This window comes from Cordyceps militaris, assembly GCF_000225605.1.
Source record: "Cordyceps militaris CM01 unplaced genomic scaffold CCM_S00001, whole genome shotgun sequence".
NCBI classification, from domain to species: Eukaryota; Fungi; Ascomycota; class Sordariomycetes; order Hypocreales; family Cordycipitaceae; genus Cordyceps; species Cordyceps militaris.
Window position 1 is genome coordinate 5,229,603 of NW_006271969.1, and position 21,983 is coordinate 5,251,585.

At 55.1% G+C, this 21,983-nt stretch overlaps 7 protein-coding genes across 7 annotated transcripts; 4 read left to right on the forward strand and 3 right to left on the reverse strand.

Annotated features, from left to right (window-relative positions):
• Positions 1-302: 302 nt before the first annotated feature.
• CCM_01625 (signal transducer, putative) lies at positions 303-2,794 on the reverse strand (the record flags this gene model as incomplete). Its single annotated transcript, XM_006666780.1, has 2 exons — positions 303-775; positions 832-2,794. The coding sequence occupies 2 exons, from the start codon at positions 2,792-2,794 to the stop codon at positions 303-305; spliced, it is 2,436 nt and encodes an 811-aa protein (XP_006666843.1).
• Positions 2,795-3,504: 710 nt separating this feature from the next.
• On the reverse strand, positions 3,505-5,934 carry CCM_01626 (sulfate transporter, putative; the record flags this gene model as incomplete). The annotated part of the gene is made up of 3 exons (XM_006666781.1): positions 3,505-4,732; positions 4,791-5,417; positions 5,489-5,934. 3 exons carry the CDS (start codon positions 5,932-5,934, stop codon positions 3,505-3,507), a joined length of 2,301 nt encoding a protein of 766 aa, XP_006666844.1.
• Positions 5,935-6,793: 859 nt separating this feature from the next.
• Positions 6,794-8,221, reverse strand: CCM_01627 (3-ketoacyl-CoA thiolase; the record flags this gene model as incomplete). The annotated part of the gene is made up of 4 exons (XM_006666782.1): positions 6,794-7,215; positions 7,274-7,844; positions 7,914-8,094; positions 8,157-8,221. 4 exons carry the CDS (start codon positions 8,219-8,221, stop codon positions 6,794-6,796), a joined length of 1,239 nt encoding a protein of 412 aa, XP_006666845.1.
• A 1,202-nt stretch (positions 8,222-9,423) lies between these two features.
• CCM_01628 (Glycoside hydrolase) lies at positions 9,424-11,057 on the forward strand (the record flags this gene model as incomplete). The annotated part of the gene is made up of 2 exons (XM_006666783.1): positions 9,424-9,485; positions 10,028-11,057. 2 exons carry the CDS (start codon positions 9,424-9,426, stop codon positions 11,055-11,057), a joined length of 1,092 nt encoding a protein of 363 aa, XP_006666846.1.
• Positions 11,058-14,360: 3,303 nt separating this feature from the next.
• On the forward strand, positions 14,361-17,936 carry CCM_01629 (potassium/sodium efflux P-type ATPase; the record flags this gene model as incomplete). Its single annotated transcript, XM_006666784.1, has 4 exons — positions 14,361-14,561; positions 14,642-14,841; positions 14,911-15,519; positions 15,584-17,936. The coding sequence occupies 4 exons, from the start codon at positions 14,361-14,363 to the stop codon at positions 17,934-17,936; spliced, it is 3,363 nt and encodes a 1,120-aa protein (XP_006666847.1).
• Positions 17,937-18,782: 846 nt separating this feature from the next.
• Positions 18,783-19,499, forward strand: CCM_01630 (Zinc finger domain-containing protein, GATA-type; the record flags this gene model as incomplete). The annotated part of the gene is made up of 3 exons (XM_006666785.1): positions 18,783-18,905; positions 18,995-19,252; positions 19,314-19,499. 3 exons carry the CDS (start codon positions 18,783-18,785, stop codon positions 19,497-19,499), a joined length of 567 nt encoding a protein of 188 aa, XP_006666848.1.
• A 1,256-nt stretch (positions 19,500-20,755) lies between these two features.
• On the forward strand, positions 20,756-21,546 carry CCM_01631 (uncharacterized protein; the record flags this gene model as incomplete). Its single annotated transcript, XM_006666786.1, has 2 exons — positions 20,756-20,929; positions 20,983-21,546. 2 exons carry the CDS (start codon positions 20,756-20,758, stop codon positions 21,544-21,546), a joined length of 738 nt encoding a protein of 245 aa, XP_006666849.1.
• Positions 21,547-21,983: the final 437 nt, after the last annotated feature.

Sequence of the window (21,983 nt, forward strand, 5' to 3'; positions counted from 1 at the left end):
CTGACCACCTCGTATCCTTGGCTAGTATACACAAAAAAAACATTAGTTGCGCCACGTAAATGAGTATGTATCCGTCCCTTTCGCCCACGGCCAGGCTCCTGTAAAAAAAAAACGAACCCCAATCAACCAAAAACAGTTCCTGTGGTTTTTCTGTACACGACCCCGAGAACGCCCTGTCTTCGTCTAGTCATCTTCTCCTCCGCTTGTATCATTTTACACTGAAAAGACACACCAGCTCAGTTGTTGCCGGTGTCGCCTCGCGCCCTCACACCTGAATTGTTGTTACATCCGTGACGTGCATCTCATGCCGCCACTGGCGCTTCAGTCTTGGCGCCGCTCGTCTCCTCCGCCTTGACGCTAATGACTGTCTTTGCGTCCTCCGTCGCCATCGCGGGACTGCCGTCGCCGCCGCCGCCGCCGCCGCCGCCGCCTGCCTGCTTGTTAGGTATCACCGTCTTCGTCTCCTTGGCCTTTTTTCCGTCTTCTGCTTGCTGCAGCTTGAGCTTCTCCTTGTCCTCCCGCTTCCGTTCGATGCGCTGTACCTCGTCCAGGTTCGGGCACCGTGCCGGGTTGAGAAATCGTTCGGGCACGCCGCGCGCCGCATACGAGCCGCTGCCCGCCCAGGCACCGAGCAGCCGGCTCCAGCGATACTCGCCCGACTGCACGCGCTGGAGCTCCTTGTAGGCGGCGGCGCTGTAGAAGTGAAGGCTGGTCTTCGGGTCACGATACCGGGCGGGATTGTTGGTGATGGGACATATCGGCACAGGCGTAGGTTCTAAATATCGTTAGCAAACGAACCTCGGTGCTTTCTGAGTGAAACAAGGGACATACTTGATAAGCGGCCCATCTTGCGACCAAATAGAACCTGCGTCTGCACACCCCTGTCTTTAATGGCGCTTTCGTCAAAGTTCTGAAAGATGATAGCATCTCGAGTCGTTGCCAGCCCGTCTAGCGGTGAGAGGGCTTGCTCTGGTTGCGGCGTGGCTGCTTCCGACTGTATTCGGCTGACCATCTTGCTTGCAGGCAGGGACTCGTTCTCAATCGGCGGCAAATGAACCTTCTGGAGAATTGGCAATCCGTTTGCCACCAGCGCAGCATCTGGGCCTGTTGTGAGGTCGGGACTATGTGCAGTTTCTGTTCTGGAAGTCGGCTGCGATTGGGTCTCTTTGGCGACCGAATCAGGACAGGCAACGCCATCTGCTGCCTCTGCAGCAGCTGTCACCGGTGCTCCTGGTGATTTTAAGCCAAATACCGCTTGCGTATACTCTTTAGGCTGCGCGAGTGGCGCCTGTGCTTCAACAGGAGGTTCTTTCGTAGAGGTAGCCCCCACGTTTGCGGACTGTGTCGCTGACGAAGCTGTCACTTCCGAGGGCCTCGACGTTATGGCTTGACTTCCACCCTCACCAACAGTAGTCTTTTCCGTACCCTCTTTTACCGGCACCTCTACCGTCGCGACCTCCACAGAAACCTCTATCGTTGTATTGTCCGTGTTATTGGAATCTGCAGCTCTTTTTGTCGCTGTTACTGCTGGTGTTGATGCTGTAGGTTCTTGTGTTTGTGCGTTGGCTGCATCAGTCATGGTTGTGTCTTTGGATACATTGTCTGCTGCTGCATCTTGTTTTGGAACGTCGGCGCTCGCGTTCGCGTTCACCTCGACATTCTGACCTGAGCCAGGTTGGTCATCTTCTGTAGATTGAGGCAGTGCATCACTCGCACCCGGGAGATTCGTAGGTTTTGTCTCTCCAGTATTCTCTTCCTTCACACCCCCCTTCGCATCTTCCTTCTTCTTGCCCTTGTCCTTTGCGGCCTTTTCCTTTCTCGCCTTTTTCGGCTTCTCCTCGACCGCTACATGAATACCCTCTCCTTTGCGCCAGCCGTCGCGGAAGCGGCCCATGCCACTCCAAAACGAAAGGACCGGCCCACGGAGCGTGCGCTCGTGCAGCGCGGCGAGCTTGGCACGGCGCTCCTCCTCGCGTTGCTTCTCCGCCACCTCCCAGCGGTTGAGGCTCTTGCTGTTGCGCTCCTCGACGAGCGCAGCCTCACGCAGGCGGTCCTCCTGCGTCATGGGCGGCTTCTTGAGGGCCTCGAGGCGCGCCGCCTTCTTCTGCATCTGCGCTAGCTGCTTCAGCCGCTTGGCCTCGCGCTCCTCCATCTGCGCGTGCAACTGCTCCTTGGAGAGACGCGTTGTCTGGCGCGACGAGGCGCGCGTGGGCAGGTCGGTGACCGAGGGCAGCCACGACGCGCGCTCCGACTTCTTCTTTGGCCGGGGCTGACTCGCAGTTTGCGGTGTCGAGGGGGCGACCGAGGACCGCGGCGTCGAGTTGCTCGTGTCGATGCGTACTTTTTTTCGAAATTTGGCCGGGACTGCCTCCTGCGCCTTGCGTTTGCGCTGCGCCATGCGGCGTTCCTTGGCCTGCTTGTCGAGCTCCTTTTCGCCCTCGAGCTCGTCGTCGTGGTTGTCGTCGTCATCGGAGGATGAGTCCATCTGCACGTCTGAGGCGTGTTCACCGGCGTCGGAGAAGCCCTGATCATTTTCGTCTTCGGCGAAGAGCAGCTCAAGATCCGAGTCGGGTTCTTCGTTGGCGAGCATCGACTTCATGCGGTTGCCGGCCGTAGAGCGACGCTGGCGGCCCGTGGCGAGCCATTCGACCTGAGGTGCCGCCTCGGATGCACCTTCGTTGGAACTGTCGCTGTCGCTGTCGCTGCCGCTGTCCATGTCGCTGGCGTGGACGCTGGACAGCTTGGACGACTGCGACTCGTCGAGCTCTGACGGTCGGGTGAGCTCCGAATCCATCGCAAGTTCTAGGAATAAGCCTGATTTCGTCGATGCATCCCTAACTGTAGAGATATACAAGTATCGTATTTCGATGGACGAGGCAATCGGTATAAATTCTTTGTTTGTTTGATGATGCAAGCAGATGGATAACGCGCCTTGGTTGGAGGGGCCTCGAAATTTCCATCCCTGACACTGACAGGCACCCACGCGCGTGGCGCTCCTAGTTCAGCGGCGTGTCATTATGTCACTGTGGGTGGATGGTCCCGGCCGATCGATCACTTGAAAAATAATTGTTAATAGAACGTGCCAGCAGTAAAGTGCAAAAAGTAAAACAGCGTTGAAAAAGTGTAAATGTCGGTTTCTCCTCCATTCGATAGTTTCCCGCAGAAGCTACAGTCTTTCCCACATCTACTTCTTTCAAGTTCCTCTATACCCCCCAACGCACACAGCATCACCAGCCAGAACAAGGGTTCGAAATGCTCACGAGACGAACGCTATGGATGGCAGAAGGGTTATATTTTCGTCTAAATCTGAGTAACAAAAATGTAGGTTCGGTTTGCGCTATATACTATGATGCCAGGCAAGGTTCACTCCTACCATTACAGCAGATCACGTACCTTGGGTGACATGTGTCAAAATCTATTGTATCGCTTTTGGGAAACACCGCAGAAAGAAAATAATGCAATCATGAATAAGCCGTGCAGAATGCTGCCGTACACGCTGACGATTCAAGCAACGCTGCTTCTAGAGTCCTCAACGCTTTCCTCGTACTCGGTCATCTGCAGCGCTTCCTCGACGTCTCTAACGAAGTGGCTCTCGCCGCAGAGGCCAACGATGCCACTGCTAACCATAAGGCGCCAAACGGGGTGAGTCTTGCCACCTGGAAGGCGCGAGAAGAAGACGCGAACGCCTCGGTCCCGATAGCTGCGCACAATCTCCTCCAAGACCTGCGTGCCGGACCCGTCAATCGACGTGACGCCGTGAATATCAAAGATGATGTTGCGGTTGGCATCCTGGCTGCGGATACGGGGCAGCGCTGGGTGAGCCGAGGGCGTTCCATAATGTTCGAGGCGGCGCAGACGAGACTTGAGTTCGCCGGTATTGGCAAATGTGAGCGGCTCGGGAATCTTGACGATGAGGCAGCCTTCCACGAACTCGAGACTGTGGGGCTCAGCCTCGGCATTTTCAAAGAGCTGCGTTCCGGGAATCCGGCCGAGAATCTGGATACGGGGGCGCGTACTGTGCTTGATAACCATAAGTAGCGAGATGCCGACTCCCAGAGCCATGCCTAGTGTCAGAGAATAAAAAATAGTGGACAGAAATATGATGGCCATGAGGCCCAGTTCAGTCCAGCCTCGAATCTTGACAAAGAACCTGATATCGTGAGGTGCCTCTTCTATGAGCGACCAAGCGACGACAGAAATCATGGAAGAAAGGACAGGCTTCGGCAGAAAGAAGAAATATGGCAAGAGGAAAAGCACGGAGAGCAGCGAGATGAGGCTCAACACGATGGAGCTCATGGGTGTCTGGCCGCCCGTCGTCTTGTTGACTTTGCTGCGTCCGTAGCCACCAAAAGCTGGAAGACTCATGAAGCAAGAGCCGACAACGTTGGCAACACCAAGGGCAATCATTTCACGGTTTGCACTCAGCTCCATGCCGGGGATGCTGCTGTTGCCAAGGCTCTTGGCGGCGACGGAAGATTCAAAGAAGCCAAGTAGCGCAATGAGGAACGAAGTCGACATGGCGGAGCGAATGTGCTTCATGTGAGAGAGGGTAAACGGCCATCGGAAAGCAAAGAGGTTTCCGGTGGCAGACTTTACGGCGCCGAGAATCTCGACACCGCTCTTGTCCCACTCATAGTACCAACACAGAATGGCAGAGGCGACAACAACAATGAATCGATCTGGAACGAAGACGACTGAAGGGTAGCGGGGCTCCAGGCGGCGCTTCGTTTCGCTGCTTGTTCGTTAGATTTCAACCCATCGGGTTTGAATGAGAGGAGAGCACCACTGACCGGAAAAACATGATGACCAGAAAGCTGACGCCCGCAACAGCAAACGTGGGACGATGAGTTTTTTCCCAGTGTTCAATGATAAAGACAATCTTGTCCACGCTGCTGCTGTGGCCGACACCCGCTTTATCAGCAAGCTCGCCCAGACCCAGCTCAGGAATCAACTGATCCACGGCAATGACGAAGCCAATGGCGCTGATGAAGCCGCGCAGGAAGGGCCTGCTGAGGACGGAGTCGAGGAAGCCGAGCCGCGCCAGGCCGGCAATGAGCACCATGGCGCCGGCGATGCCGGCCACGACGCCAGCAATCTGCGTATGGACCAGGTCGTTGTCGTCGAGCCCACCAGCCTCGACGCTGGACTTGACCACCGAGCCGACGAGCAGCGAGCCGGCGGCCTCGGGACCGACAACCATTTGCGAGGAGGAGCCGAGGATGGCGTAGACAAAGGGATTGAAGACAAACGAGTACAGGCCGTTGAGCGGAGAAACGTGTGCGAGGTTGGCCGCGAGCGACAGAGCCATGGGGAGGTAAAACGAGGCCATTGTAATGGCCGCCACGACGTCGCCTTTGAGATACGACAGCTTGTATTTGCGCATCCAAATCAGGCAGGGCACATAGTATGACAGGTACCTAGAGAGCGGGTTAGCCATGATGCGCCTCGTGACCGGTTGCCAACTTGACCACGCAGGCAAGAGACATACATGATGGGATCGTCGCGGACGCCGGCGCGCTGGGCGAGCTCGCTGGAGTGGCCCATCTTCTTTGTGCGGATGCGCTGCTTGAGCCACGACTTCCAGTCGTCGGAGCCTTGCATGCGGTCAATGTGGCTCTCGAGCGCGGCGGTGCCGAGCGGCGTAGACGCGCGAGGGCTGAAAGTGCCGTGATCACACTCGCCGGGGTGGGCGGCGGGCTCGGTCGAGGTGATGAGCAGCGGCGTGGCCTCGGAGACGCGGCGGGCGGCGAACGAGGGGGCATTGTTGTTGTTGTTGTTGTTGTTGGGGTCATCGTCATCGTCGTCGGGGTCGGCGTAGCTGACGGGTCGGCTCGCGGGCGTGTGGCTCTGCCGCAGGGTACTAGGCTGGGCGGGCTGGTGAGGATGCGGCGACGCGCTGTCGCTGCTGGCCCGCGATCGATTGCGGCCAGTCATGGTGACTGCGTGTTGATTTTTTTTGCGTGTTATTTTTGGTGATGGTTGTTGGCCGGTAGCAGATCCGGGGGGGAGAGGGGGGTTCTCCTTTGCGTGTGTTGATCCCTACCACGCCATCTGATACCCTCCTGATTTCCAAGTACCTTGTCGCAGTCTATTTACAGGACAAATCAGGGACAAGAAAGGGCAGAGCAAAGGACGCTGGCCAGGGAGGAGAAAAAGAATAGGGAACGGGTTCAAACGTCGGTCAAATTTGTCTTGTCTGAGGCCCTCGCCCAAGCCAAATACCTGATACTTTATGGTGGGGCTGTTTGCTCACTGCTGATATTCCAGGCGCTGTGAGAGGCTGCCGTTGTGAGTGCCTCTAGGGTTTTACAGTGGGCTCGTCATGGTCTTCGGGCACGCTGTTTGGGCGGCCTCAGTGAGGGGAGGGAGGGGGCCACGGGGGGTCATGAGACGGGAAAGTACAGCAAACGACAGAGAGGCCTCAAATGAAAGTGTAGCAAATGGAAGTTGGTGTCTGCGATTCATGCATACCTAGATTTAGCACATGAACTTCAGTCATACCAGTCCGTGCTATATGCCGCGTGATGGGGCTATTGTCCTGCGCTGGCCGCCCTACATGCATATTCAGCACACGTGAAGAACGCCGTGCACCAGAGCCAAGCACACACACAACCTGACCGTCTGGTCGAGACCGCCACAAAGCAGTGCCTTATCTGGGTAGTATCGTGAAAATATATATCTTTTAAAACATGACAACTACATATCGAGTAGTTTACGGCATTGGCCGGATATTCATACACATGTAAAAACTCTACCTCATTTTCCAGCCCCGCACCACACCCGCATTACTTGCTTACTCGCGGATAAACAGCGCAGCCATACCCTGACCGGTACCGATGCACATGCTGGTGAGCAGGACCTTCTTGTCCTGTCTGCGCAGCTCGCTCAGGCCGGTGACAATCTGGCGGGCGCCAGTGGCGCCGAGAGGGTGGCCCAGGGCGATGGCGCCGCCGCGGGGGTTCATCTTGGCCCAATCCAGGTTGAGCTTGTCGCGGCAGTAGACAGCCATCGAGGCAAAGGCCTCGTTGAGCTCGATGACGTCGACGTCGGCGAGCGTGATGTTGTACTTGGCCAGCAGCTTGGGGATGGCGACCGAAGGGCCGATGCCCATGATGCGGGGGGCCAGGCCGGCGACGGTCGAGCCAACAAACTTGGCGAGGATGGGCTGGCCCAGCTTGATGGCGGTGGAGCGCTTCATGAGAAGGATAGCGGCAGCTGCACAATCATGGTCAGTATATGTCAAAGGTGCATCGTCGCCAGCAATAATACACACCTCCGTCGGTAACTTGACTGGCGTTGCCACCAGTCGTCGTCTCACCCCACTGGGGGAACGCGGCGCGGATCTTGGCGAGGCTCTCCTTGGTGGTGCCGGGGCGGATGCCCTCGTCCTTGGAGACGGTAATCTCGGTAATCTCGCCGTCCTTGCCCTCGATCTTGGCCTTGATGGGGACAATCTCGTCGTCGAACCAGCCGGCCTTTTGCGCGCGCTCGGCACGCTGAAACGACTCGGCAGCGTACTCGTCCATCTGCTCGCGGGTGATACCAAAGTCGGACGCGACATTCTCGCTCGTCCAGCCCATGGGCTCGAGCGAGTCCTGCACCTCCTGGTTCTCCATGACCTCCTCGTTGAAGGGGAAGGGGGGCGCGCCGGGCGCCGACATGCTCTCGCCGCCGACGGACACGCCAATTTCAATGGCGCCCGAGCGGATCGAGTCGGCAATGTCGGCCGTGGCCTTGAGACCAGACGAGCAGAAGCGGTTCACGGAGTAGGCGCCGGCAGTGTTGGGGAAGCCGGCGGCGAGGGCAGCGGCGCGAATCTTGGCGGCGGCGAGAGGGTCGTTGACCTGTTATGGGGAACCTCTGGTTAGTATTATATGATTGAATTGGCACATGCCATCGGAGGGGGAACGCACGTTTCCAAAGGCAAAGTCCTCGACCAGAGCAGGGTCGATACCGGAGCGAGTCTTGAGCTCCTTGAGCAGGCTGTAGGCGAGGTACTCAATGCCGCTGTCCTTGAAACCGCCCTTGCGGGCCTTGGTTAGGGGCGTGCGGATGGCGACGGTGATGACAACATCGTCGGCGTTCTTGGCCTGGCTGAGGAAGTGGTCATGACATGATTAGCTTGTGAAAGCCTCGCGCGCGCGCAGCATACTCACAGGGTGTTAATGCCTGAGCCAGGGGACAGGTGCTTGATGAAGGAACCGATACGTTCGACAGCCATGATGAAGTATGTGTAATGTGTGGATGCGGGGGTATATGGTGATGCAAAAAGGAGGATGTTGCAGAAAAAAAAGATGAGGAGACAGAGACACAAGGTGGGATGAGCCGGATAGAAATGGCACGTCAGGCGGGCGTAATTCGTAGATTGCTGGCAAACGCCGAACCCGGATCTGTGGAGTAGCCGAGGCAAGCACTTGATCGGGCCAGCTTGTGGGTGGTCCGGGGGAAGCTTAGCTAAGCCAGGCGCAGAGGCAAGCCGAGGTCTTGCCTAAAAGTCCGGCGGCGCGGCAGACGGAAAGAATAACTAGACCAGGTGACGGAACAAAATGCTGATGAATCATGGCTTACTTTCAAAGAATCGATTTTTCTACTCTGCCGCTGGTGTCAAGCGGCTGCATATGCCGTGTCAATTGCCATGTGCTGACGGGCATCACTCTGGGCAAATATAACCCAGTGCCACTATAATATTGGTGCTGGCTTTCACAAGCCAACCGGGCGGCTCACCAGCCTTGCCTATAATAAGCCATAAGCTCCGGGCTAGTTACGCATCCAGACAGCGTTTGCCTTTTACACGACACGCTTCCGACTGGACGAGGGCATCGTCGGCCTTGCAAATTGCCATTTTTGGACGCTGGCGCTGTTGATAGAGTCATCTCCACGGACAGGGCGGCATGCCCACGGATACGGCGGAATGCCCACGGACTACCGACTCAGCCCACGACAACCCCGTGGGGACACCCGACGCCAGGAACTTTACCAATGTTGAATAACCCTCTTGAAGATTGTGAAAAAAAATATTGTGCAGAATCCATTGGGCCCAATACATTGTGCAAAATCCATTGTGCAGAATCCATTGTGAGATGGGATGGCGTGGCACGGATGCTGGTCGGCCCCATGCGGCGCTCTCGGACATGCTCGACACGGAGCGGAAGCAAGCGAGATGAGACATGCAGAACATATGTGCCGTCCAGCTCCGGCTAGCAACACTGGCAACTGCCAAACAGCACATGGCACATGTCGAGGTAATGCTCCGGAGGCTCGTCGCACAATCTCACCGTGACATGGACAACAAAAGTATACTGCCTGGGTCGCAAAGCCTCATTTCGTGCTACCAGCGCTCACCGCATCATCACCACCTCTATATTTATTGACTCGATTAATACGTCGCCATCGCCAACAAATACTAGTTAGCGCGACACCACAATGATCAATCCTCTCTCCATCACTGCTGCCCACCCAGGCAGCTGGTTCCTCTTCGGCATCAGGCACGTCCGATGTTCCAGGGCGCTAGCACCGCCCCCCAACCCACTAATCAAGGCACCGTCATCCACTGAAGAACCTCCTGAACCAAGCTCACTGAGGCTTTGACGCTAATAAACCGTCTAATAACAGCAGATTTGTTCAAACCGCCAAAAAAAACCTGTTTAGGGGGCGGCTTCAGCTACTGTCGGCCCAAGTTCCTGAAGCGCTTTGGTCTCGTTTTCACCTTGAGTTTTTTGCGCGTGATTTTTTTTCCTCAACACTCGTTTTTCTCGTCGATGTATAGTTATTTCTAGTATTTTCGCTTTCTGGAATTGCGTGTTATTGTTTTCCGCCTCCTCCTTGTTCAGTACGCGACGCCAATCGCAAGACCACCTTCGACCGAGCGTTCCCAGCGTACGACATACGAATATTGCTTGGCAGACCTCCTTTTCGCCTTCAGCGCTGCTTAAAGAGTGCGGACGATCCACGACTCGGAATATTTTATTCTCACGTCGCTCGCTTCGTCATATTCTTGACCTCGTTAGCTACTGCGTCTCTATATCAGCGACATTTGCGATCGGCATCACCCCACCCTCCGATCGACCCGACGAGAATCTACATTCCATTCAAACAAGACAGCCATGTCGCTGCTCGCCGTGACGCTGTATGCGCTGGCCAGCGTGGCCGATGCCGCCGCGGGCAAGCGCGGTCTCGTCTTCACGCCCAACGCAGAATACCCCCAAGACAACAAGATGTGGCCGCCGCCCGCCAGCGACCTCACCTGGTACTACAACTACGGGAGCCTCCCGTCGCCCGCCTACGTCAACGTCGCGCAGGACCAGTTTGAGTTTGTGCCGATGATGTGGGGGGTCGGCGCGGACCCGAGCGACACCAAGTGGCTGACCGAGGTCAAGGGCGTCATCCAGGACGGCCGCAACATCACGCATGCTCTCGCCTTCAACGAGCCCGACGCGCCCAATTCCTGGGGCGGCAGCAACGTCGATCCCCACACCGCCGCGCAGGCCTGGGTCGCCAACTTTGAGCCCCTCGCCAAGATGAATGTCAAGCTCGGCCTGCCTGCCGTCACCGGACAGCCCGCCGGCCTCGACTGGCTCAAGCAGTTCCTCGGCAACTGCTCCGCGCTCGTCAGCAGCGGCAGCAGCCAGACCAAGAACTGCACGTTTGACATAATCCCCCTCCACTGGTACGACAACTTTGCCGGCCTGGCGTCGCATATTGGCGAGCGCCGGGCGCTCTGGCCCGACGCCGAGATTTGGATCACCGAGTACGCCTATGCCCACCAGGAGCTCTCGCCCACCCAGCAGTTCTTCAACCAGACGGTCGACTACTTTGACAAGGAGACGTATATCGGCCGCTACTCGTACTTTGGCGCCTTTCGTTCCAAGAACTCGAGTGTCGGCGCCAACGCCCCGTTCCTCAACAACGCTGGCAAGCTGACAGATCTTGGCTCCTGGTATCTGGGCAAGAGCGCGACGGGCGTAAACCCTCAGAGCAAGGCGTTCAGCTTAGCGCCATCGGGTCTCGTTGCGGGTAGTGTCGCGGCTTTCGCGGCTGTCATGATGACTTGGATATAGTACAGACGAGGTGTATGATGAAGTGGAAGAAGGAAGTAGTTGATGGACGACGTGGGTTATATGGCGTTTTTCATGGTGCGTCTTTCGACTGTTATTACACAATTTGGGAAACTTCAGGATTGTTCATACTTTTTTTGGGGCACACGTACGACTTGATCCGGTCCGGCAGCAGATAGATGCATATAGAAATTTGAATACTTTGTCTTTGGATGTGGAATGGCGAACCGATGTCGTAAATCGTGTGCTAAAATATATGACTGAAAAAAACGGCTGTGTACAACATGTCAGCGAAAACATGTGATTGAACCCCAAGAAGGTCTTGCATTATCGCAAACCATCTCGATATCGGATTCCGGGCAAGACAGATTACCGAAGCGCGAGGCAACGACGGCCGCTCAAATCTCTCCGCTCAGAGAATGCCGCTGGGCGATATCAATCAGTCACTCCCCACCCGTTTGTCGAATCAAGGAGGGGTCCAAGTCCATGGAGCGCTGTTCCTTGTTCTTATTGGTCTCCGCGTCGCAGTGTAACAAAAGCAACAGAGACCACTTCTCGCTTCTCCGGAGCCACATTCAGGCACGGCTCCTAGATGCCATGCGGGCCACATTGAGGCGCAGTCGAATTAAGTGGAACTACTCAATATGGGTTGGCACGTGATCCACTGCCAAGCCATTGGTGCAAACCAAATGGCTGAGAATGACGTCTTGATAAGATGCAGTTTTCTCTCATTTCGTGAGATACAGATAAGAGACTCGGTATTGACCCAATCCATGTTGTATTACAAAAGAAATATGAAAAAAATATAGTTGAGATGCTGTGAGCCCTTAGAGTGGTATTGCTACAACCGAGCTGATAACCCTGGAGGCACGTTACGTTTCAATGCTTGGCAGCCTCCGCACTGCTGAAAGAAGGGAGCGTCGGAAACAAAAAAAAAAAACACAACGGAAAGAAGAAAATTCGGATTTCCCTTCTCTCCTTGCAACAGCGCCAAGAGCGCTGAAACCCCCCGCTATGCGCCACTCAGCAGCTGTAGCCTGCAGCACAACCACGGCACTGTGGCGATAGGCGCGCCCATGCGCTAACCAGTTGTAGAGAGACCTGGAGATAGAAATAACCTTAAAAAAGCGAGAGACATTGGGCGGCGCGGAGGTGCCAATCCGCCCAAATCCCTGCGACACAAAAGAATGTCAATGCAATGAATTTCTTGGCATTTATAAAAGCCGGGTGGTAAGGGTTCGCTGGGCGAGGCGACCGAGGAGAACCTTGATTGTTCTCGAACGTGCGCTGCGCTTTTTGCCAAGACCGCAAGTAATGGTCTTTGCTCTTGGCAGACACACATCATGACAGCAACAACCACCAGCCCAAGGAGGGGTCAAAGTCTGGGATTGCAGGGCCAAAACGGTTGGCATGTTTTCAAATTGGGGAGGTAGAACAGAAAAAAAATGAGACAAGAGAGAAACCCAACTGCGGGTAGTGGCGGTGTAAGACGCGATCATTGTAAGGGTGCAAAAGCACAAGCTGAGAAAAAACGACAATGACAAGGCGTCGTCTTGAGACAAAGCGTCGTCTTGAGACAAGTCGGCCAATTTCTGAGCCTCGTTGCTGTTCAGCTAGCCTTACCTTGCCGCCCGTCCCGTATGCGGTGGCATGTTGTACGGCGGCCAACATGAACATGCTGCCCCGATCCGGATAAGCATTCCAGCTCAACGAAACAGGCAGCCTTCTCGAATGAATGGAGTCCATGACGATAACTAACCATCCTTTAGTTATTATCCAGAGTTCTTGTTCTTGTTTCTTCTCACTTCTATCAAGCTAGCTGACTAGCCAACTAGCGGAGCTGTCGCCGTCGCAGACATGCTCGTCAATGCCAAGCCTCGCGTGGCTCTGCTAGTTAGTCGAGAGCCCGATTTTTTCCCACATCGCTGCCAGACGGGCGGCGCATACCAGTGGTGAGCCTTTGAACTACCGCACCCAAGCCTCTTGGCGCGGAATCCTGGAACCATGACGGGCTTCTCTCGGTGACGAGCGGGAAATGTCCAAGCACGTCAGAAAGCGGATAACAAAGGGAGAAAAGTTCTCCTCGACTCTGGCTCTATTTTACTATCTGGAGAAAGCGTTGATTGTCGTTTCAGCCAAGGACAAGCAGCGTTTCTTCTGCGGAGAAAGCCAAGGAGTATTGCGTATCGGGTCGAGTTGGCGCGAAGCCGTGGTGTAGTTGGTGTAGATGCCCGCTTCAAGCAATCTGGCAACTGATTATGCCATCTGCATACATATGCTGCTCAGCTGCTCAGCTCCTCCTCATCGGGAGCAGTGCGACGAATTGGATACCTGCCGACTACAATTGAGTCAACAGTCAAGAGTTTTGGTCTTTGACGTCACCCCACCTCCTGTAATAAATGACCAGATCGCCCGTCTCGTAGCCCCCCTCTTGTTTGCGGATGGACTGCCCCGGTTGTATGGCTCCTCGCTCCGACATCATCTTGGCTCTTGTACAAACCAATCTTCTTAACCCCTCGCCACGGCAGCGGTCATCGCCCGCCGCGGGGTGTAAAAATAGACGAGATCTCTTATCTTTTTACTGCTGCGCCTTGCTACATCACCCGCCCACGTCTAGGCCGAATGCAACAAGTCCGTCCTGTGCCGGGCTGGGTGAGCCAACTGGACGGACGCCCGCGCTTTCGCCGCCCGGGGGCAAAAGAATTGCTTGCGGCGCCGCGATGTGGGCCCCCCCGGCGCCGCCAAGCCGAACAACCCCTGTCGCCCAAGACATTTTCGGCGGACGTGTGGGGACCAGGCGCTCTCGGCTTTAGGCCTACCTACGTCAAAACCTTATCTTGGGGGCGAGTTGTTAGTTGGTGGGCGTTTGGCTTTGCAAATCTGTTGGCCATTTGTTGTATTTTTTGTCTGCGAGACAAGTACTTAAAGTACCGGCCTCCCCCGCCTTCCCCATGGTTGTTGGACCTTTTGAATCTAGATCAATCTATAACCAACGGGGTTTTTGCAAAGTAGACTCAAAATAACTACTTGCTCATTCCACACGGGAAGAGTTCATCCCTACAACACCCCAACCTACTCAAACAAAAAGCACTTTGCGTCGCAGAAGACGCCCTTGACTGCAAAAGGGACCGTCTTTTGATCATCGACGCGGGACACGCAAGCAATCTTGTTCCCCCCAATCCGACTTTCCGCTTATGCATCACCTTCGCACTTTTATTCCCCTCTGCCCTCCCTCCGAGCAGCGCGGTAGCTCCGCCACCGACACCACAACCTTTGACTCTGCCGCCGCCGCCTCCCCGTGCGACAATGGCTGAGTTTCCCCAGCACCCCTTCCTGCTCTCCGTCGCCGACACGGCCGACGCCCTCGGCACCGATGTCGACAAGGGCCTCACCTCGGCGCAGGTGGCGCAGATGCAGGAAAAGTATCCCTTGAACGAGCTTGATGTTGGCGGCAGCATTGCCTGGTACAGCATCCTGACCAAGCAAATTCTCAACGCCATGATTATTGTACGTCCTTCAATTTCTTTTTTGGTATTTTTTTCTTTTTTTCAAATTCCACCTTGCCCTGCTAACATCTATTTTGCTAGGTCCTTGTTTTCGCCATGGCTCTCAGCTTTGGCATTAAAGATTACATCGAGGGCGGTGTCCTCGCATGTGTCATTGTCCTCAATGTCACCATTGGCTTCTGGCAAGAGTACCGCGCCGAAAAGCGCATGGATGCGCTTCGTGCCCTCTCGTCCCCCAGTGCCATGGTTCTCCGTGACGGCAAGACCCAGGTCATTTCCAAGTACGTCCCCTCCCCCCCCCTCCCCTTACTCGCTACACCCCAATTCCCATGCTGATCCCATCTTCACAGCCCCGATGTCGTCCCCGGCGACATTGTCATCCTCAAGACCGGCGACACAGTCCCCGCCGATCTCCGCCTCTTCGAAGCCATGAACCTGGCCTGCGAAGAGGGCCAGCTCACGGGCGAATCGATCCCCGTCGAGAAAATTATCCAGAATAACGTAACCGCCCCCGGAAGCGAAAAGCTGGCCACCTCGGAACAGGAGGTTGGCATCGGCGACCGTGTCAACATGGCCTACGCCACCACCGTCGTCCGAAAAGGCCGCGGCCGTGGCATCGTTACCGCTACGGGCATGAGCACCGAGGTCGGCAAGATTGCCGCCTCCACCTCCAAGAAGCAGCGCAAGGCCGGCCGCTCTCTGAACTGGCGCAAGTACGGCAAGCGTCAGCCCGTTGTCGGCCTCGCTAAACGTACCTACGACTTGATTGGCAAGTTTTTGGGCTTGACCGTGGGAACACCTCTCCAGCGAAAGCTGTCAGCTCTTGCCTACGTCCTCTTTGGATGTGCTATTATCCTCGCCATGGTCGTTTTTGGTGTCAACCACTTCAATCTTCGCAACGAAGTCATCATTTATGCCACCTCTCTCGGTATCGCCATCATTCCCGAATCTCTTGTCGCGTAAGTGCAATGCCTGTTCACCCTGTGTTTTCGGACGAGATCTTGCTAATATTTCATCATATAGGGTCCTCACAATTACTATGGTTGTTGCTGTCACTGTTATGCGCAAGGCCAACGTCGTCGTGCGCGACCTCTCTGCGCTCGAAGCTCTCGGTGGTGTCACCAACATTTGCTCCGACAAGACCGGTACCCTTACCGAGGGTGCCATGATTGTCCGCAAGGCTTGGATTCCCAGCAGCCACATCTACACTGTGCACGACTCGCAGAGCCCCAATGATCCGACCAAGGGCCGCGTGACGTATGCGCTCAACAAGGACGAGCCCGTCACCGAGGCCCCCAAGCGAGACTACGATCGTGAGCGCAGTGCCGCTGTTCTCAAATTTGATGTTCCTGACGAGAAGCTCCATCCTCCCAAGAGCGAGGCTGAAACCGCCCCCGTCGAGACAGCTTGTGAAATGACGGATGAGCTCAAGGCATTTTTGCTCTCCACCTCTTTGTGCAATCTGGCCACGGTTCGCTTCGACAAGGAAGAGGAAAAGTGGCAAACGACTGGCGAGCCCACCGAGATTGCCCTTCAAGTTTTTGCCCACCGTTTCAGCCTCGGAAAGAAGTCACTCGAGGGTCAGGGCTGGAAGCAGCTTGCTGAGTTCCCCTTTGACAGCTCCATCAAGCGCATGTCGGTCATCTATGATGCACCCGAGGGTGAGCGTGGTTCCATTATTGAGACCAGCAGCAGCATGGTCTTTACCAAGGGAGCTGTCGAACGCATCCTGGATCTCTGTTCGCATGTGGGAACTGGTGCTGACCAGCAGCCCATCTCTGACGAACTCAAAGAGACTGTCCTCGATCAAATGAACAGTCTCGCCTCCCAGGGTCAGCGCGTTCTTGCTATCGCGTACCGCGCATGGGACGGCAAGTTTACCGCCAAGCAATCGTCCAGCGCCGCCGAGGATGAGAAGCTCCGTGGTGAAGTGGAACAGGGCCTCACTCTGCTCGGCCTTGCCGGCATCTACGACCCTCCGCGTCGCGAGACCAAGAGTTCCATTGCGGAGTGCTCCCAGGCCGGTATCAAGGTACACATGCTCACTGGTGACCACCCCGAAACTGCCAAGGCCATTGCCAAGGAAGTTGGCATCATCCCCAAGAACCTGGGCGTCTTGCCCGACTCGGTTGCCAGCTCAATTGTCCAAAAGGCCACCGACTTTGACAAAATGACAGACGCCGAGATTGATGCAATGGAAGAACTTCCCCTGGTCATCGCTCGCTGTGCTCCAGACACCAAGACGCGCATGATTGAAGCTCTACGTCGGCGCGGCGCCTTCATGGCCATGACTGGCGATGGCGTCAACGACGCGCCTTCTCTGTCGCGTGCTGATGTTGGCATCGCCATGGGCTCAGGCTCTGATGTTGCCAAGTCGGCTTCCAAGATTGTGCTGACCGACGACAAGTTCAACTCCATCGTCTCGGCCATTCGTGAGGGTCGTCGCATGTTTGACAATATCCAAAAATTCATCCTGCACTTGCTCACGTCCAACGTTGGCGAGGTCATTCTCCTGGTTGCCGGCCTCGGCTTCGTCGACGTTGATGGCTTCTCTGTCTTTCCCATTTCCCCTCTCCACATCATCTGGATTAACATGGTTACTTCGTCGTTTCCCGCCTTTGGTCTTGGTCGTGAGCCTGCCGCGCAGGACGTCATGCGCAAACCCCCACAGGACAAGCGTCGCGGTGTGTTTACCAACCAGATCATTGTCGACATGGTCATCTATGGCATCATGATGGGCGCCTGCACCATGGTCACCTTTGTCATCATCATCTACGGCCGATACGGGGGCGACCTGGGCGCGAACTGCAACACGGCGTATTCCGAGTCTTGCCGGCCCGTCTTCCGAGCTCGTGCCGCCGTCTTCGCGGAGCTCACCTGGTTGATTCTCATTTCGGCTTGGGAATTCAAAAGCCTTCGCCGTTCCATGTTCCGCTTGAACCCCGACGATGACAGCAGTTTCCCCTTCTTCAAGGATGTCTACAGCAACCGCTTCCTATTCTGGTCCGTCATTTGCGGTGCTCTGTCGGTCATTCCTGTTGTGTACATCCCGCAGCTGAACACCAAGTTCTTCAAGCACGCCCCCATTTCTTGGGAGTGGGCGCTGTCAATTGGCTTCACACTTGTCTTTGTTGCTGGCATTGAAGGCTGGAAATTTATCAAGCGGCACTTTGGGCTGCTTCAGGATCGTGCCGTGCAGCGCGGTGCCTGGGGCCAGGGAGGGCCAGATGAGTCGGGAGTCAAGTTCCGCAAGACCATGTCCGTGTCTAGCTTCAAGACATGGGCGTCATTTTCGCGTAAAGACACGGGCGATACGCTATCGAAGAGCAACACGCAAATGTCGGGGGCTAATAATAAGAACTCTAGCATGGTTTAGGAGGGGTTGTTGACGGGTGATGGCGAGAAATGCGGTCGCCGCGTTGTTTGGTTGAAAATAATGGCATTATTCCCTCATGTATAGTTTTGATTTAATGATGAATTCGATGGAAATACAATTCCTAAAAGATAAATGCCTCGCTCATTTGTGATGATGACGTAGTTGCATCGAGGAGAGATGGCTGGCCAAATAACCCTAACCCTCTAGTCTCTAACCAATGCCTAATCAGCCGCCTCTGGCGCATACGTATAGGAACATCATACATAGGACAAAAGAATTATACATATTTCATCTACTTGATCGCCGAAATGGATGCTATATCGCTATGCAAGTTCGGCTGTAGATCTGATAGCAGCAGTCCATAGACCAATGTACATGTAGGTACCCCGCGAGCCGCCCCCCGTAGGCGGACAAACTATTCCAGGGGCTGCCGCCAAACGGAAACCTTTGAACCTGCACAAATATTGTCCACGTTGCCTCATTCCCAACGAGTCACTTTGGACACTGTGATGCGTCAGTTTTCATCTGCATGTGCCACCGATAGTCGGGTATTCCATCCCGTATTACAAATTGCTCAATTCGAGACAGTCATCATCGCCTGCAGGCGGCCCATCTCCCGTCCGTTGGCGCTCCCAAGCCTGCCGCGAGACGACTGTGCTGTTGGGCAACAGTGCTCGCCACCGCCTGATTCGGTTCAACCGCAGCGCGATGCCGATTCATGCCCCCGATCACGATCAAGATAGCACAGCCTACGACGGCGTATCGTGATTGTTCCTGTCTGCGTCATCTGTCTGCGTCGAGCTGCTTCTTTCGAACCGCGATCCTCCTCGTCTCCCTCAAGCAGACATGCCGCGACAGGGAGAAGACAGACCCCCGCAGGGCTCAGCCCCAGGTCCGATCGAGCCGCTCGAACAGTATACTGATCGACGTCCTGTTAGCCGACTCAAGGTTGGCGAGACTTTGCAAACGGTAAAGCTACAAACAATGCCGCAATGCGAATCTTCATCTCGACATCGCCAGGTGACTAATTCTGCGTCCGTTTTGGTTGCACGCCTCAGATAAGACGTACAGCACAAGATTTGTGCCGCTTTCAAGACAACGTTGGTGGCCGCTCCGCCCTCGTTCACGACTCCAATCCCAACGAAGCGCAGAACGGCGATGGCCGCCACATTCGTGGTTCGACCAAGCCCCCTGGCGACGCGAGCCGTGCCGGAAACAACCCTTCAGGCTCTGATCATATAAGGCTTCACCAACGGAGACCGCCCAGAGTGCCCTCCCAGGGCGTAGGCTGCCCCGCCCAGTATCAGCACTTTCGAGTGAGTATACGAAACCCCGACGCTTGGGTAGTGACACGTGCGATATTGACCTGGTCTCGAGAAGCATCTGAGAACCGATATTTCTTGTCATCAGTGTGGTGAAAGTAGCACCCCGGAGTGGCGCCATGGTCCGCACGGTCCAAAGACGCTCTGCAACGTCTGCGGGCTCATATACGCAAAACAAGAAAGCCACCGGCGTCGCGATAAGTCAAAGTCAGAAAATCCTAGGAAGACTCGTGCGAGATGATGTTCCCCGTGAGATGTCGTTTGGCGAAGGCGGCCTGGTGGTCGTTGCCTGACCGAGCAGCTTCACGTCCTCGACGTGCAGTTCCCGAAACTGGAACAACGACCACCGCGTATTTATTTAGCTTATGATTATGAAGTCTTCATTCAGAAAGATACAGCAGTAGCGTACCTAATAAAGCAGTCCTTGTCTCATGTGACTCTAAAGAGCATCACTTGCAAAGCACGGTTCAAACAAGCCACCTCTTGGTTATGTAACCGTGAGTGACCACGCTACACAACGATGCATTCCTGTGCTCCAATGAATACCATTCATCAAGTCAGCTTGATATCTTCTTATTAACACATAATCAAGCTGCTATCCTTCGTCCTCTTGTTTCCCGCCCAACGAGAGAGATTGGGCGGGTATTCAAACTCGAAGAACGCGTGTCCTTTCGATATCGTCTTTGGGTTCTTCTTGTTATCCAACTTCTACAAATATGTAATTTATACTTTCTTCCTAACATTTTTAAAGTTGAAAATGTTGACCTTATTCGCTAGATTTTGCATATTCTCCTGGTTCCATGTCGCCGCTCCGCACAGCCATCGTATCAGAGATGGTGTTTTGTGAGCACAAAAGTGACACCAAGTGGGATGCAACGTCTACTGGATTTACGAGTCTAGGGGTGGCTAAGAAGACCAGCCAGGATGTATATAACAATCTTCAAGCTCCCGTTCCACCGAATTCGTCGTTCACTTGGCCTGCCTGGAATCTGGTTCGAAGGAAGTCCCAAGCGTCTTCTTGCCGCAGCATCAGTAGTCACTAGACAAAAGTGCCTGAAAACGGCGAATCTCCCTTCTTCCCATGTTGTGATTCCCAATGTACAACCTGACGAGATATCGCGTTGCCAGCGGTCATGATAGGACAAGTTTACTGTCTCGTTCGACACATTGCCCCGGAATTGATCGGTGCACTGGCTCACATTCAAATCGCTGGTGCAAATTGCGACTGTTTTTCCCTTGTATTTTTTTGAGGCGGTGACCGAGTTATTGTCATTTAGTACTAATATACGGGGTCAGTCCGTATCTTTTTCGTGCCGATTGTTCCACCCGACAGGGACGATCATGATGCTGCGGTCTGGTCAGTTGTGGCTGTCGGCAGTCAATTGGGATGCCTTTCGGTTGAACGGATACACAGCCCAGTTGGTACATCATCAGTCAATGACAGCCCTGTGTCGAGAAGGAACTGCATGGTGATGAAGGGGTGGTTTCGGCAACGAGATGCCTGTCGTTTCGAGACCTGGCTCGCCCCAGAGGACCCCCGAGGCCGCGACGAATCCCGAGCCGTCGATTGCTAATTCCCGTCTCCTCGGAGAAACCAAATTGGCATGTCCCATGTCGAGCGCGTGGTTGGGTGATAAGGTCTTCAAGAGGCAAGCCACCATGCTCAGAACAGTGCGCTTCACGAAGTCGCAACGACCAGGATGACACTTGAACAAGTTGAGTAGCCTGGCCAACAGAACTCGGGGCCACATATTTCTCCCCTGGCTCTGCACATTGGCCTATTGCCTAGTGATTGCGGTGCGTCTGCGCGTAGTAATACGGCTCATGCCTGCCACCCGCTGGCGGGAACCGGCGACCATGCCGCAGTCACCCTCCGGCAGATCACCGCTGAGAATGACGATCTCACCGGCACAGGACAGGACTTGCTGGCAACGCCTGCATCGGGGGCCCGCGCTGCAGGGCGCGGACGCCACCGACGACCTTTTTTTTCAACGAGGCGCGTCGTCGTCCAGACAAAAGTTCCCGTACTGCGATCTACCAGGTTGGTCACGGGCAGCCTCTATACTGCGACCTGGGCAAGGGGGGATTGCATGCCCTCTGGGGGCACCACTTTGGCCACAATGACGAGTTACAATCCCTCCGTCTTTGAATCTGGAGTGAAATGGATCCCCGTGACCATTGGCGGCCTGGTCGAGCCCAGGTGGGAAATGCTTGCCGTGGGCCTTATTTCTGCGCGGGAAGCATCACAAGTGCCGACGCTCGCTTCATTACCCCATGCGGTGAAATGAAAATCCAACCTGTGGATAGATCCAGGCAGGTTTTCATCCAAAGGCTGTCTGTCAGTGCGACCCAATGCCAAGACCAGCTTCAGGCTTGCCCGCGCGTCGTGCAGAATGGGTGCGGGATCGGGATTACATGCGTTTTAGGCAAGACCGCTAAGCAGTAGGGAACGTAGGGGATGTTGAGGCTCTTCTAAGATTCTTTTTCTTGCCTCTAAATTTTATGTTTAAGCTTTACGGATGCTTGGCGTGGGAAGCTTGGTATCGGCCATTGCGTTGTGTCATTATCTGACAGTCGTCGAAATCCGTCGCCGGACTCGCATAACTAACTAGTAGCGCAGCCTGTCTCTCATCTTACGATATTGTAGGCCGCACGGGGGCAAGGTTATCAATTCACCCAACACGCCCCTGTTGCGTGGCATGTGGATAACGAAATAAGATGGCGC